This window comes from Topomyia yanbarensis, chromosome 3 (assembly GCF_030247195.1).
Source record: "Topomyia yanbarensis strain Yona2022 chromosome 3, ASM3024719v1, whole genome shotgun sequence".
Lineage (NCBI taxonomy): Eukaryota > Metazoa > Arthropoda > Insecta > Diptera > Culicidae > Topomyia > Topomyia yanbarensis.
The window spans coordinates 121,373,830-121,389,095 of NC_080672.1; the positions used below are offsets into that span (position 1 = coordinate 121,373,830).

At 40.1% G+C, this 15,266-nt stretch overlaps 2 protein-coding genes across 3 annotated transcripts; one reads left to right on the forward strand and one right to left on the reverse strand.

Moving 5' to 3' along the window:
* The first annotated feature begins 5,188 nt into the window (after positions 1-5,188).
* Positions 5,189-5,686, forward strand: LOC131687177 (uncharacterized). Its single transcript, XM_058971230.1, has one exon. It carries the CDS (start codon positions 5,189-5,191, stop codon positions 5,684-5,686), a length of 498 nt encoding a protein of 165 aa, XP_058827213.1.
* Positions 5,687-7,727: 2,041 nt separating this feature from the next.
* LOC131690702 (coiled-coil and C2 domain-containing protein 1-like) lies at positions 7,728-11,593 on the reverse strand. 2 transcript variants are annotated; one of them, XM_058976635.1, is made up of 6 exons: positions 11,376-11,593; positions 9,863-11,294; positions 9,121-9,764; positions 8,909-9,060; positions 8,358-8,448; positions 7,728-8,186 (listed from the first exon to the last, which is right to left on the reverse strand). In XM_058976635.1, the coding sequence occupies exons 1-6, from the start codon at positions 11,436-11,438 to the stop codon at positions 8,067-8,069; spliced, it is 2,502 nt and encodes an 833-aa protein (XP_058832618.1). In that variant the 5' UTR covers positions 11,439-11,593; the 3' UTR covers positions 7,728-8,066. The 2 variants fall into 2 exon arrangements, with proteins under 2 accessions (XP_058832618.1, XP_058832617.1); XM_058976634.1 differs by having other exon boundaries at positions 7,729-8,186; positions 9,121-9,770.
* Positions 11,594-15,266: the final 3,673 nt, after the last annotated feature.

The window sequence follows — 15,266 nt, forward strand, 5'->3', positions numbered from 1 at the left end:
AATTTCCAAATGTTATTAAAAATTATCGCATTAAAAAATTATCGTAGGTCGGGATCCAAACCCAAGCCAACTAGGTTCACTCAAATCTATAAAAGGCTAGTGTAGTCTTTGTACAGACTCTATTCAACAGCCTAGACTTTTCGGTACATCGGTGAAATCTTAAGCATTCGATGTATGCAAGATTGGTGCAGACAGTAAGGTAAGTGCTTAGTATTCAACAGGTTGCTGGTTCGGATCCCAGGTACGTAATATGATATCCAACAAGGTAATACAAATTTTCTCTAATTGTAGCGTAACACTAATAAAAGTATATTTATATTTATATATATTGTTACACGCAAATATAAATTCTCTTTGGACTATTTTCATTATTACATTTATTTCTGTGTATACGTAAGATTCTTATCCCTATTTCATTTGACAGGAGTCGGGGAGAGTTTACTCTCCAACGAGCGGAAGCAGATAGGAGAGTAGGAACAACAAGATCAGACAGTAACAAACCTTCGTGCGGTTTGCACGCGTTTTCAATAAAAACATAAAATTACAGTCCACGCGTTTTTACACCACTGAGTATCCACGGAACATTTTGGTCCTAATCGTACCGGATTAGTGGATGAAAAAACCAATGATTCTTCGTTCGTGCGCGAAACGAAGAGAATTCGATGTGTTTCTCGGCTGTTGCGACGGTCAGGAGCGCGAATTGAATCCGATTGCTTCGGAAAAGGATTTTCGACAGTTGCGATTGTCGATAAAGAAATTTTGTGCTTGATTTGGGAAACTGAAATTCGGTGGCTTGCGAGTCTCAGAAAAAAAGTGTTGACCGATCAGTGCATTGAATTCGAAAGGTCATTGGAAGATTCTTGAACAAATAGAAACGAGAAGAAAAAAGGAAAAAGAAGTTCATTTCATGTGATGTTTTTGCGTTCTGGAAAAGTTAAGAAAGTGCTGTTTCCGACGACACCATTTTATACGCCTACAGTACCATATAGTGTGCCTCTTAGTGTGCGTGAGCAAAAAATTGAGGCTGTGAATCGGCAAAAAGAAGCAAAGTTGGCTGAAAACGTGGAGACCTTAAGCCAGTGTTGCGAGGCAACCAAATCAAAAGTAGAGAGAATCAGATCCGCTATTTTAGTCGCCGATCAGGATCACAACAAGTTTAGTTATCATGCTTTGAAGCTGTATTTAAAAACAGTTGATTCTTTCTACGACGAGTATAACAGTTTCCAGAATCGTATTTACCTCACGGATCCTACGAAGAAGGCCGAGTTTGAGCCGAAGTTTATTGACTTTGAGGAGCTGTATGAGTTTGTTCGCATATCGTTGTGTGAAATGATTCAGCGCCACGTAGAGGCACAGAAGGCTATAGCTGATGTGACTGCTTTGGAACGGGAGAAACAATTGCTCACTAATAAATTTTCGAGTGAGACATTAATGCTGGACGGACGAGCTGAAAGTAGTAGCGTGCAAGGAAATTCCATACCATACCGAATGCCACCATCTCTACTATTGCAGCAAACACCGTTACCGACTTTCGACGGTCGGTATGAACAGTGGCACAAGTTCAAGGCGAGATTTTGCGATATTGTCGATAGATGTACGCAGGATTCCCCAGCAACAAAACTCCATTATTTGGACAAGGCGTTAATCGGAGATGCTAAAGGGGCAATCGATGAACAGACATTGAATGACAACAATTACAAAGGGGCTTGGAGGATTTTAATAGATCGCTACGAAAACATGCCGATGCACTATGGTCCCAAAGCTGTATTTAGGAAGACAAAACTGTTTGCGCCTAAACCGTTGGTTTAAGATTTGTAGTATCTTCGGCAAACTTTCTTAGAACTTTCTTGCCAATTTTTTTATATTAGTTGAATTAGGGTGGTGGTCCTTGTGGTTAGGATGTTCAAAGTATCAACTTCTTAGATATGTAAAATTCAGCTACATAATGTTCTACAAAGTTATAAATCAATCAAATTGAAGCAACTTTTCTGAATAAACTATGTGGCTATCTCTAATGGTTCATGTGCTATGATTTTTGCAATATTTAAGGTAGGGTGGCTGTTTAAAAATTGGTTTTCGATTAATATCTTTTTATGTGTTAATTTCTCGCTAATACTTTGTTCTGGAGATTTTTAGAACTTTTGTAAATACACATTTTTGTCGAAGCAATGAAGTTTCTATCTCTTTTCTTTGCATAGTTACAGGCAATTTTCAAAACAAAAATGATTTTTTTCAAAGCTATACATCTTCCAACATTGCAAATGGATTTTCAATCTTTTAATTTCATTTGAAAGATCGAAACTTTTGTAATTTTTGGTGAGAAAACTGCGGGAGCGTTATTTCTGTAAAATAAATAATTTATTTTTGAATATGGTGTATTTTTCAACAAAAATCGTTCATAACTTTTCAAATAGACGAGTTAATAACTTTGTCACTTCAGCAAAAATCTTCGCCATGCAAAGTTATAAAAGTGCTGCAAACAAAGTATTTACGATAAATCAATGTATGAAGTGACAAATGAAAAATAGTGATTTTAAGAGGTTACGTTTTCATCGCTCAATCTCTTATGGTAAAATCAACTGAGAAATAGTCATTGGGTGTGATAATACCGAATGTCATGGCAATTTTATTGGATTTATAAACGTTTTTGAAAGAACAATCTACCGTACATCTAAATAGTACAGTGGATTTACAGTAGTGTTAGCTGCAAACTATCGTTAATTCTAAATCGGCCAGCAAAAGTTATCTATGCTCACTTAAGTAAATCCTTTTTGGTTTAGACTAGTGCTCAAAACGAGTGCTAGAAAGAAAATGTTTTAGTTCACGTCTTATCTGTTATCTTAAAATAAAATCTTGAAACGAGTTTGTTATTCATAGCAGCGGAAATTATTGTGTGCTTTTCCAGCATTTATACAATGTTTGAAAGTATAAATTAATTATCGACTATAATGACGGCTCACGGAAAGATTCTCAATTTTTCGTTACTTCAAAACAAATAAAAGTAAGAGGTCTGAAAATCGCTAACCGCGAACTGGTAGAATAACTCATAAAGCATAATTCCCTAGCATCTATATAATACATGATGACGGTACTTGCTTATTGGCCCCGTAATAGATAACTTTTATTTAGAGGTTACTATAGTACGCTATTAACACTATTGTGAATTCACGCTAAAATGTAGTTGTACGGTAAAATGTTGTGTTTTCAAAAAGTGTCACATATTCAATAGATTTTCATTATAACACACATTGACTATTTCTCAGTTGATTTTACCATAAGAGATTGAGCGATGAAAACGTAACCTCTTAAAATCACTATTTTTCATTTGTCACTTCATACATTGATTTATCGTAAATACTTTGTTTGCAGCACTTTTATAACTTTGCATGGTGAAGATTTTTGCTGAAGTGACAAAGTTATTAACTCGTCTATTTGAAAAGTTATGAACGATTTTTGTTGAAAAATACACCATATTCAAAAGTAAATTATTTATTTTACAGAAATAACGCTCCCGCAGTTTTCTCACCAAAAATTACATAAGTTTCGATCTTTCAAATGAAATTAAAAGATTGAAAATCCATTTGCAATGTTGGAAGATGTATAGCTTTGAAAAAAACCATTTTTGTTTTGAAAATCGCCTGTAACTATACAAACAAAAGAGATAGAAACTTCATTGCTTCGGCAAAAATGTGTATTTACAAAAGTTCTAAAAACCTCCAGAACAAAGTATTAGCGAGAAATTAACACATAAAAAGATATTAATAGAAAACCAATTTTTAAACAGCCACCCTACCTTAAATATTGCAAAAATCATAGCACATGAACCATTAGAGATAGCCACATAGTTTATTCAGAAAAGTTGCTTCAATTTGATTGATTTATAACTTTGTAGAACATTATGTAGCTGAATTTTACATATCTAAGAAGTTGATATTTTGAACATCCTAACCACAAGGACCACCCTAATTCAACTAATATAAAAAAATTGGCAAGAAAGTTCTAAGAAAGTTTGCCGAAGATACTACAAATCTAAAACCAACGGTTTAGGCGCAAACAGTTTTGTCTTCCTAAATACAGCTTTGGGACCATAGTGCGATGGTTATTCACAGCCATGTAACGAAGTTGCTGAACTTGAAATCGATGTTCAGAGAGTCATCGCAAGAGTTGCGAACGTTGATCGACGATTGTACGAAGCGTGTTGAGTCACTTGAGTTTCATAAACTTAAAATGGACAAGATGGCTGAGGCCATTCTAATCACGTTACTGACGTCAAAATTGGATCCAAGCACACGAAGAAGCTGGGAGGCATCCTGTGAACATGAAAAACTACCAGTGTTCAAGGACACTATCTCTTTTCTACGTAAACACTCTCATGTCTTAGAGCGATGTGAACAGAACGTCGCAATAACGAAAGGCAAAGCTTTAACCCTTAGAACCCAGATTTCTTCAGTTAATACCAAAACGCACACTGTGACAGTTCAGAAGGCGCATGATGGTTGCCCATTGTGTGGAACTGGTCACTCGATTGAAGCATGTGGAATCTTTAAAAAGTTGAATGTTGAAGAGAGATACACCAAGGCAAAGCAACTGGGATTATGCTTCGGTTGCTTGCAACGAGGACACCGAACGACAATCTGTAAGAACAGCAAACCGTGCCCGACATGCACGAAAAGGCACCATGTATTGCTGCATCCGGAGGAGAAGAAATCCACTGCAACTGATTCCATACAACAGTCACAACCTGTAGTGCAGGTCGCAGAGAAGAACACCAATCAACCGTTGACTGCGGCAGAATGCACTGTCCCGTTCAATCCGACGCAGACAAAGCAGATTTTGTTGGCAACAGCTCTAGTGATTGTAGTGGTGAAGCGCACAAATGTCGTATGCTGCTTGATTCCGGAGCGATGGCAAATTTTATATCAACAAGAACGGTTGAGTTGCTGCGGTTACGTAAGGAAAGTGCAAACGTCCCGATTGATGGTGTGAACGGGATGAAGACGGTAGTGAAATATAAAGTGAATGCCAAAGTAGTATCTAGAACAACCAGTTTCGAATCGTCATTAGATTATCTGGTTGTTCCTCGAGTTACCGGTGCATTACCAGCTATAAAAATCAATCCGGAGAGCTGGCAGATTCCAGAGACAGTACTGTTAGCTGACCGAAGTTCTATGTACCTGACCGCATTGATATGCTGGTCGGTGCAGAGTTGTTTTTTGAAGTGCTGAAAGAAGGTAAGATCAAATTATCCCCAAATCTACCAGTGCTGCAAGAGAGTCAACTCGGCTGGCTAGTTTCTGGACCAGTGGCCGACAAAGTGATCGGTACTGTAAAGGTATGTCAAGTTGAGCCTACGCCAACCTCCGATGAGCAGCTGACTAAACTACTGAAGCAGTTTTGGACCATCGACGAACTTGGAGGTGACACGTCATTTCCACAAGACGATAAATGTGAAGTGAACTTTTTAGAAACTTATAGTCGAACCAAGGATGGCCGCTACATAGTGAAGCTCCCGTTTCGAGAAACCGTTGAAGATCTTGGAGAATCCCGGGAACAAGCGAAGCGGCGATTTGTGGCGTTAGAACGTCGCCTAGACAGATTTCCAGAGATTAAACAAATGTACGTGGATTTTATCAACGAGTACCTGTCATTGGGTCACTGCAGAGTTGTGTCGAGTGCTGAACTCTAAAATCCAGGATTCGCCTACTACCTTCCGCACCATTGTGTAATGAAACCAGGCAGCTCTACCACTAAGTTGCGAGTGGTGTTCGACGCTTCGGCGAAGACTAGTTCCGATTTGTCTTTGAACGATGTCATGGACGTCGGACCAACTGTGCAAGACTCGTTATTCAATGGGAGCCCATGAAGGAAACGCAACGGGATGTCAGAGCGGATGCGACGCCTGCTGAGATGACGATTCCGAGACTTGAATTGTGTGCTGCATTGTTGTTAGCTGAGCTTATGGAAAAAGTGCACGAAACCCTAGCGTTACAAACCGTAAAGGTTGTGCTTTGGTCCGATTCGAAAATTGTACTGTGGTGGTTGAAGAAAATGAAAGCAGGTACTCCTGTTTTTGTACAAAATCGTGTTGTGAAGATACGACAGTTGTTTCCATCTGATAAATGGCGTTATATTTCAACGCAGCACAACCCTGCAGATTTAGTATCTCGTGGAGTGTTCCCAGCTGACCTGATGCACTGTGAAGGATGGTGGTCCGGTCCAAGTGCTCTCTCGACCGTTGCAGACAATGAAGATGTTATCGATTTGATGGAGTCTGAAGAGAATGAAGAACCATCTCTTCAGCAAATCATCGGTTTGTTAGTACCGAAGACACAGTTTGATCTATTAGATTTGATTCTGAAGCACAGTAGTTACCGTAAGTTACAGCGTATTTTTGCGTACATAATCCATTTTATTTACAATTGTCAAACTGAAAAATCAAACTGAACGCAGAACTGGATATCTCGGCGTCAAGGACCATTGCGATGCGCAGAAGGCAATGATGATTGTTGTACAGCGAAAGGTTTACACTTCACTGAAATCTTGATCGAAGCTCTACATCGAGAACATCTTCATGTTGGTTTAAACGGATTGCTCGCGGTAGTAAAACAAAGGTTCTGGCCTGTAAACGCAAAACGAACCATTCATCGTGTCCTGAAGAAATGCGTACGTTGCCTTCGAACCAATCCCAAAGATGTACTGCAGTATAAGGGCGACCTTCCGAGCTGCCGAGTGACTGTGGCTCAACCATTTGTCAGAACTGGTATGGACTATGCGGGACCTTTCTTCATAAAGGTTGGACGAATGAAGACGAAGATAAAGGTGTACGTGTGTCTGTTCGTATGTATGGTGACGAAATCCATTCATCTAGAGTTGGTGAGTTCGCTAACGATGGATTTTTAGCGGCACTTCATCGATTTGCTGGTCGACGTGGAAACCCATCTGAGTTATTCTCTGATAATGGAAGCAACTTTCGAGGAGCAGATCGAAAGCTATTGGAGTTGTTCGAGTTACTGCGGTCTCAGATATTAAATGAAAAGGTAAACGAGTTCTGCCAGCCGAGAGGAATCAAATGGAGTTTTAATCCACCCAAAGCTCCTCATCATGGAGAAATTTGGGAGGCCAACGTGAAATGTATGAAGACCCATCTGTACAAAACGTTGAACGAAAGCTACTTGACATATGAAGAGATGAACACATTGCTGATCCAGATAGAAGGTATACTAAATTCGCGGCCTCTTGTGCAATTGACGGATGATCCATTTGATTATGAAGCTCTGAAACCCGGACACTTCCTAGTTGGACGCGAGTTGACGGCGGTAGCGGAACCACTGTATGGTAGCGGAACCACTGTAATTCCTGTGAAATACATTGCTACATACGACCTCCGTAACAATGTTTGCTACACGTTTCCTTTCCTATCTCGATGACGATGTAAGGACGTGACCGGCACCGTTATTGACATTTCAGCTCGCGAAACACGCACATTGAGGGTGGATAGCTACTCCCAGAGCCCATTCGTTGATTCTGTGTAATTTCGCTTGTTCTGGCCAATCACGAAGAAACAAATACCAATTGTATGGTCATCATGCCCATGCTTATAGAAAATATAAAATAATATTCAGTGGTATTAGTTTTGATAAAATTATTATTATAACGTGTCAATCTACAAAATGCCGAGTTAAATAATTGTTTAAAAAAGATAAAAACGGAGAAAGATGGTTCGAACAACATATAAAACTCCATTTTTTCGTTTACCTCTTTATTGATATTCCTAGTATTCTATCACAATATGTAGAATCAGAAATCAGTTCGTAGCTGAACTTTTCACTACAACCGGCGTTGTACAAGCTTCTCTAAAACTCAACAAATATTTAAAGCGCTTTCTCGATTGTTTCTGGCTATGGCTTTTAAAAGCACCCACTAACTTTCGTTCCAATATAAATAAGCGTTGCAGTTGTACCGCTCCCGATATACAATGCAGATTCAATTGAATATTTTTCTCCTTTGTTTGGACTTTTTCACCGCACCGGTATCTGTTGGTTGCCACCCATCGATGGCAGTTCTTTTCATGCATCGATAATCAGCCACTTTTCCTTAATCTGTTCAATCTGCTTTGTCACTATCGGATTGCGAACACGTATTTTCACTTCCAGTGTACCGCCAACCGTTTTGCGTCCGTCCATCAGCTAGCGTGCACGAAAATCAGTTGAGTGGATGATTGTAGTGAGATGATACATTTTAAAATCGGAAAAATAAAGCAATATACGTGTGTTAGGAATGAGTCATTGATTTGTAAATGTTGATGGCGGAGATGCTATAATCTATTTTATTAGTGTTAAGACATTTACAAGACCTACCGGGAACGAATCATGAATCTCACATTGCGTTTCCAGTGGTTGTAATTTGACCGTGACCGTTCCAATCAGCGTATCCGAGCGTAGGAAACCTCTGAAACAGGAGGAGTATGAAAAAAATCTTGACGAACGCGAGGTACAACTACGAAAACAGCATCCAGCACCACAACAACACCTGCACTTCGTCGTAGACGCCAATCGCAATTCATGGCACGTGCATTTTTTGGTTTGTATTTCATGCAAAATGGTGGAATGAAAAAAGAAAAAAAAATAGCCTGTGGGGTTATTTTGTTCGAGAATGCGTGAGGACTATTGGAGCGTATGAGAGAAGCAATGTGAGCAGCCGACAACGGCATGAGGAAAACACTTTTTTAACTGAAAATAAAGTTGTGCCATATATGGAGTCTGATCGTAAACAGCTCCCTACAGAAAAGTGCATGCGAAAGCTGAGGTGCTCGACACATCGCAGCCATTTAATTTAATTAAACGGCTCGGCAACATCGCAGCCGTTTAGTTTAATTAAACGGTCATAAAACGAAACGAAAGCTACTCACCCTTTCGAGTATACTTCGAACTTGACGGCCTGTCTTTTAAAAATTCGTTGACATGCCCGCTGGCTTCGCTGAATTTCGATACTCTGTCGATGATTGTACTCCGGATTGTCCGTATCACGCACGAGGGCGGTTTTAATTTTGAACGGATCGTCCTAGGGAAATTGAACCGCAATAAATGAACAATCCTGACTTATGTTCGAAGACAAACCCACCTGTGGATAAGGAAACTCCAACTTCACATAAGTATCGATTTCTTTCGGATTAGGAACGTTATATGTAATGCCTCTCACCACCGTCACTTCAATCTCATTATCCGATAAATCCGTATTGCATTTAACCACGTTGAACTCCTTCAACTCATAGTGAAATTTAGGCACCGGTAATCTTTTCTTGTGAGCTAACCTAACAAAATCCAAATCCTTCTGCACACTACAGGCCAGATTTTCAAATCGGTTCGTTCCAGCAACGTCACCCATAGCTCGATGGTGATCTCTGGTATTCTTACACATTATCAACTGTTTCGAGAGTTGCTCCTCCAAACGAGTGTTCAGATCCACATCTGCATCATCCTCCGCAGTGCAATCTTCCTGAGCAACAATAGTGAACGAATCCTCCAACGAGCTTCGCTTCGCTGGAGCTATCGGTATGGTGGCCATATCGATCGGAATCCCACCACGAGCGGTATCAATCAGTTTTTCCAAGCCTTTGTATATTCGTATGTATTCCTTGGCTTCCTCTAATTCGCCTGCCTTTTTGGCCTCCACTGCTGCCTGTCGATATTCCTTAAGACGCGATGTTAGCACTGCAATTTGCTTTTCGTTTTGGGTTAGAGCCGACTTTGTTTCTTTACTAGAACCTGGAACTGAAAAATGTTATGTATTAAGGTAAATTTCTATTCAATGCAAGCTAGCATATTTTATGTTGGATGTTTTCTTTATCTAATCAATAATTCACCTGCTACTGGTGCAACCGCAGGAATTACACTCGCCGCTTTCGAAACAGGCCTTGGTGATGGAGCTGGTTGTGGCTTAGCTGGTTGATCCACTGGAATTGGCGCATAACCGGGCGGTGTCGGTAGTTCGTCTATTGGGATTGGCTTCCCTGCCTTGTGCATCTTAATCGCATCCTCATACTGTTTCACGATTCGACCTATTCTGCGTGCCTTGGACGCATTCCCTTCGTCTTTGGCCGCCTTTTCGACTGACCTATACTTGTCCAGGCGCTGTTGTAGAGCTTCCAAAACAGTAGATGCTTGTATGAGAACTTCCTCTTCCTCTTTTTCTTCAGGTTCTTGCGAATCCGGATTTGGTTCTACTGTAGAGGTTACGATAGGCACAACAATGGCATCCTTTTGGGTGGCATCTTCCTCTTTTCGAACCCTTCGGGGAGGTACTGGTGGAGCAAGTGCAGCAGCTGGCGATCTTTCTTCAAGTTCGGATGGTGCCGGTGGCATCTTACTCAAGTCAACTTCCTGACCGTTTTCTAAGGCATGTATTACCGTATCGAATTGCTTGACGGTTTTCATAAATCTTATTGCTTTCTCTGTATTCCCCGCTTTTTTCGCTTCCAAAGCAGCTACTTTATACTGATTTTTCCTTTCATTTAGTATAACTAATTGAGGATTTCCCGTCAATTCTTTCTTTTCTGGTGGTTTTATAGTGCTTGTAGACTCAAACACCGGTGCTGGATCAGAAGGCGGTAACGAAACCGAATTAGACAGCTCAGGTTCTAGAATGGTACCACCTGGTGGAGGAGCAGGAGCACGTCTAGTGGATATTGCTGGGGTATCTACTGCTTCTTCCACTTTTGGAGTTGCTGGTTTTGGACTTACTTTCCCTGCCATTTTTACGCTAACTTCAGGTGGTATTTCACTTGGATCTATCGATCTTCCAGCTTCTACCTGTTTCAGTTGATCCTTTAACGTTTTTAAACCTCGATTAAATCGCCTAGCTTTACCCGAATCACCCGCCTTTTTCGCGTTATCCTCCGCTGTGACATACATCTCAATTCTCATTTTAATCAGATCCTTCGTTGCAGTACCGGAAGAGGCAGCTTTTTTTGGTGGTGACGCTCTATCCGGTTCCGATTCTTCCTCGGCCACACCGCTAGAAATTGCCGCAAGTTCATTCATCAGATCCGAATCATCTTCATCGTCGGAGAACTCTTCGTCACTTCCGATATCCCGTAGGCTGGCTGCCACCATAGCATCTAGTGCTTCTGGTGCTACAATGCCACCTTTCGGTTTCGGCTTCTGCCTGGGTTTTTTACCAACCCCAGACCCAGAAGCGATCGCAGCCAGTTCTGCCTCTAAATCACCATCATCTCCATCAATATCAATATCACTGCCATCGTCATCTATATCGTCGCCTATTCCGAACAGACCAAACTAAAAAAAATGTATATAAAATCATTCACTTGGCACACAGGAATGATGACTAATACGGAAATCGCATTATGGAAAACAAACCTCAGATGGATCGCGTTTTCTGTCTCGCTTTACGGGAGCAGCCTTTTTGCTGAAACTAAACATTTTACCGACAAATTCAAAATAGCATTTCCAGCTGACGAAAACAAGTAAAAATCGTTTGAATAAAAACGATCAAACTCAATCAATTTTTTTTTAATTTTCACGGCGGTTTTAGAAAATGCTTGCGCAAAACTTTTGAAACAGTCGCGGTTGACAGTTCGAGTTGAGTCAACAATAATAAAACCGATAGGGCAAAGTAACCACAAATTGAACGTTTTCTCCAGGGATGCCAGATGGTAAAACAAAATTCTATTTTGAAGACCTTTGAATAATGATGTGAGGATATTATCTTTACAGTTGAAATCAGGAAAATCCAACCAGCGACAATCGTTTTTTCTCTTGTTCAGGGCTAACTCGCATAAATAGGTACCATATGCCAACCATTGCATTAAACGTTTATAAACCATTTTCAATATGGTTCGTTTAACAATAGATTAACCATTGCTTTGTATAATATCGAACATAACCATTATCGTTTTCCATTCCTTACCATACAAACAACGGGATGTTAAGAACTGTCACCATACCAAAATATATTCTTTTCCATATACATTTTGACAACATACCATTCAAGGACCATACAGTATATTTTAGATCTAGCGATGCAAAAAATATTAGGTGGAGAACAAAAATCTCTTTCCTTCACCTTTTCAATTATATCGATTGATGAAGTGTTATTTTGTTACGCGTCATATTCTGATGAAAGCTAAGTGGACTGACGCTTTATCAAATTGAGCTAACGTCGTAATATTGTAGGCCGAGGATTTTTGATCATGTTAATCTGCAGGTTTTTGGAGCAGGGTAAACAGATACACAAATAACAAAGACCGACGTGATTCAATTGTTTAGAACCAGAGAAAATACGATTGACGCTGGTTTGAACCGCAACCAGAACATTATTTTTAGATTGTGGAGACACTCATTTAAGTCCAATTTCTTCACTGGATGAAAACCGGTTTTCGCTGAAACCCACCCAAGTAACCATAAGCATTAAGCCATTGCACTATATTGGCTATACATTTGCACTAATGTTGCATTGAAACTCCATTACAGCATTAACAACGCAATAAAGCTCTTTATTAGCATCAATAATGCATAACTGCACAGCCGACATATAGCATTATAGCTTGCTCTATATGCGTATATAAAGCTGATATAACGCGTACATGCTTCAAGGATCTTTAAAGCATGTAAGCTTTACAAGTGCATTTAATGCCATTATAGAGCATATAAAAAGCTGATATAATGCTATTGTAATGCTGTGGGTTTATTTGTTATGCAACTCTTCTTGAAGATTATATTCGGCATATTTCATTTCAATCGAACATATGCAATATAGTCCAGGAAGCAAACGCAGCGCACTTACCGTGAAGGACGAGGCAAGGTACCTCAGTTCGAGACGTACTAAAGGTAATTTTCGTAAACATTCATATCATGTGAGAACGAAAACCCATTAAGGATATTCATTACAATGCGTTAGAATAGACTCAATTACGGTTTTAAACAGAATATTTTATTTTAAAATTTTTCCTTTTTGCTCATCATACCGAAAGGAAACATAATTAATGGTTTTAAAACCATGGCGGACAATGACAACCAACTGAAGCTTTTTAATAGCATTAGTAGTGCCAATATAAGGCTTTCAAATTTGACATTTGTACGCTTTTGCTATATAATAGCATTAGTACTGCAGAAACGAGCTGTCAATCTCCGCACAGTAATAGCACTATATTTCGCCTTTTCTGGCATAATATCGGCATTAAATAAGTATTTAGGGCTTCACTGCTTTTTAGGACAGCTTTATATGTGGATCTAAAGCAGATATTAGGCTACGTTATAATGCTTATTGGTTACTTGGGCAGTTTTCAGGTTGCTGGTAATAAATTAGCCGAAATATGGTTTTCATCGAAAACCAGTTTTCATCCAAGTGAAGAAATTGATCGTTAAAATTTTATTTGGAAATCTTGTTGGTTTCTGGAACACTTCTTGCAGAATACTTACTCAAAAGCAACACTCAATTCCTAGTCCTGGATCTTGAAGACAAATGACATCATTTTTTTCATAATTCGAGCATGTGGCGGAAATACATCTAGACATAAATGTCAAATGGTCCTACCCAGCTAAACCCATTCCAAAACGGACGATTCGGATTTCTGAATGGATTCCTTCTCAAATCCAACAACCGATTCTGATTCAATCGGTTTCAGAATCGGTTGTTGCATTTGAGCTGGAACCCATACTGACTCCATTCAGGGTTCCGAATGGTTTGACCGGGTAAGTGCAAATGAGAGCAGTGTTAAAAACGATGAATTTAATTTTTGGGTTGCCGGTATCTGATGAGTACTATCCAAGTAATGCCATTCGCATTTTTGTACCCAATTTTAAGTAACAAGAACACGAGCTTTACATTGAGCATTTTTTACCCAAACAATAGGTAACTTTGGTTTTCAGTGTAGAACAAAGTTTCAATAGCCTACCGATCTCGGTTAAAATAAAGTACCCATTAGTGAGTAGTATTCCACCCATTTACAACAAAACTGGGAAAACTCATACATTGGGTAAACACCACCTATCCAAAACTGTGTAGCACATGTATATGTCAAAAATGGGTAGATTTTTACCAAGTTGTATGTAATTGAACGAACTAAAAATGAGTTCAATCATTCCCATTTATGAGTACATTCAGAATGGTGAATATAACTTATTTATTCGGAACATAAAAAATTGAAAAACGCTTGCTTTTAAGGCCAAGCGCAAAAAAGGGAGTGAATGGTCTGTTCATGCCGAGGCAGGTTTGGCGCAGCGACTGGCAACCGCGTAAGGGGTAAACCCAGCCACCCCGAAGCAAGACAGAAGAGTGAGTGTATAGGCGTATAAGTGGACTGCCTCATGCCAAGACGGGAGGGTCGTAGCGTAGTATTTTGGGACTTAGCTATCGATACCTCATGGCGTGGCAGAGGAGTGAAAGGGTGAGCATCCAAGTCAGTCTCACACGGTATGTTAAGGGTGAGCACAAAAGTCAGCCTCACATGGTATGGTAGAGGCTAGCACAAAAGTAAGCCTAGCAAGGAATGAAAAAGGTGAGCACACAAGTCAGCCTCGCATGGTATGTCAGAAGTGGGGCCTAAGAAAAATGTCCCACATGGGATGCCAGGGGGAGTGACAGAGGTACAATAGAGTGGCACGATCGAGAGTGAATCAGGTTATAGGGTGAGCACCCAAGTCAGCCTCACATGGTATGGGTGGGGCGAGCACAAAAGTAAGCCTAGCAAGGAATGAGTAAGGTGAGCACACAAGTCAGCCTCGCAAGGAACGAAAAAGGTGAGCACAAAAGTCAGCCTCATGTGGGAGTGTTTGAGAGTGAATCAAAGTGCGATTGAGAGAGCACCCAAGTAAGCCTCATACAGGACGTATGAACGCGTGAGTGAGAGTGAATGAGTACATTTAGTACAGCCATCCCCCCAGAAGTAATACCGAGAGGTAGTTCCTGGGAGGAACGATGGCAGAGTCCAATGGAGTTTAGTCGGTATTAATGGCAGCGTCACCATTCGAGCCCAACACGCCCCCAGTGCACCCCGTGCGGTAGATTGGACCCTACCAATAGCACGTGTACTGGGCTAGGACGTAAAGGTCTTCTCCATTGTTAAAAAAAAGACGTCTCCGGAATCGACGCCGTCCAACATCGTTTGAAGTAAGTCGCAATGGTGTATTCTCTAGGAGCAGATCACTCTAGAAATGTATAACAAATTTGCATCAAATTAGAAAAAATGCATTTAATTTCCATTTTTGCATCAACTTTGCACTTCCTCGCAGAAAAGTTTGTGTAACAAA

Coding starts and splice junctions, on each gene's coding strand:
- LOC131687177 (XM_058971230.1), top strand. CDS start 5,189: ATGCTGGTCGGTGCAGAGTTGTTTTTTGAAGTGCTGAAAGAAGGTAAG.
- LOC131690702 (XM_058976634.1), bottom strand. CDS start 11,438: ATGTTTAGTTTCAGCAAAAAGGCTGCTCCCGTAAAGCGAGACAGAAAA. Junction 9,771..9,862: donor TGCGGTTGCACCAGTAGCAG/GTGAATTATTGA, acceptor AACATTTTTCAG/TTCCAGGTTCTAGTAAAGAA. Junction 8,187..8,357: donor AGATTCATGATTCGTTCCCG/GTAGGTCTTGTA, acceptor CGTGCACGCTAG/CTGATGGACGGACGCAAAAC.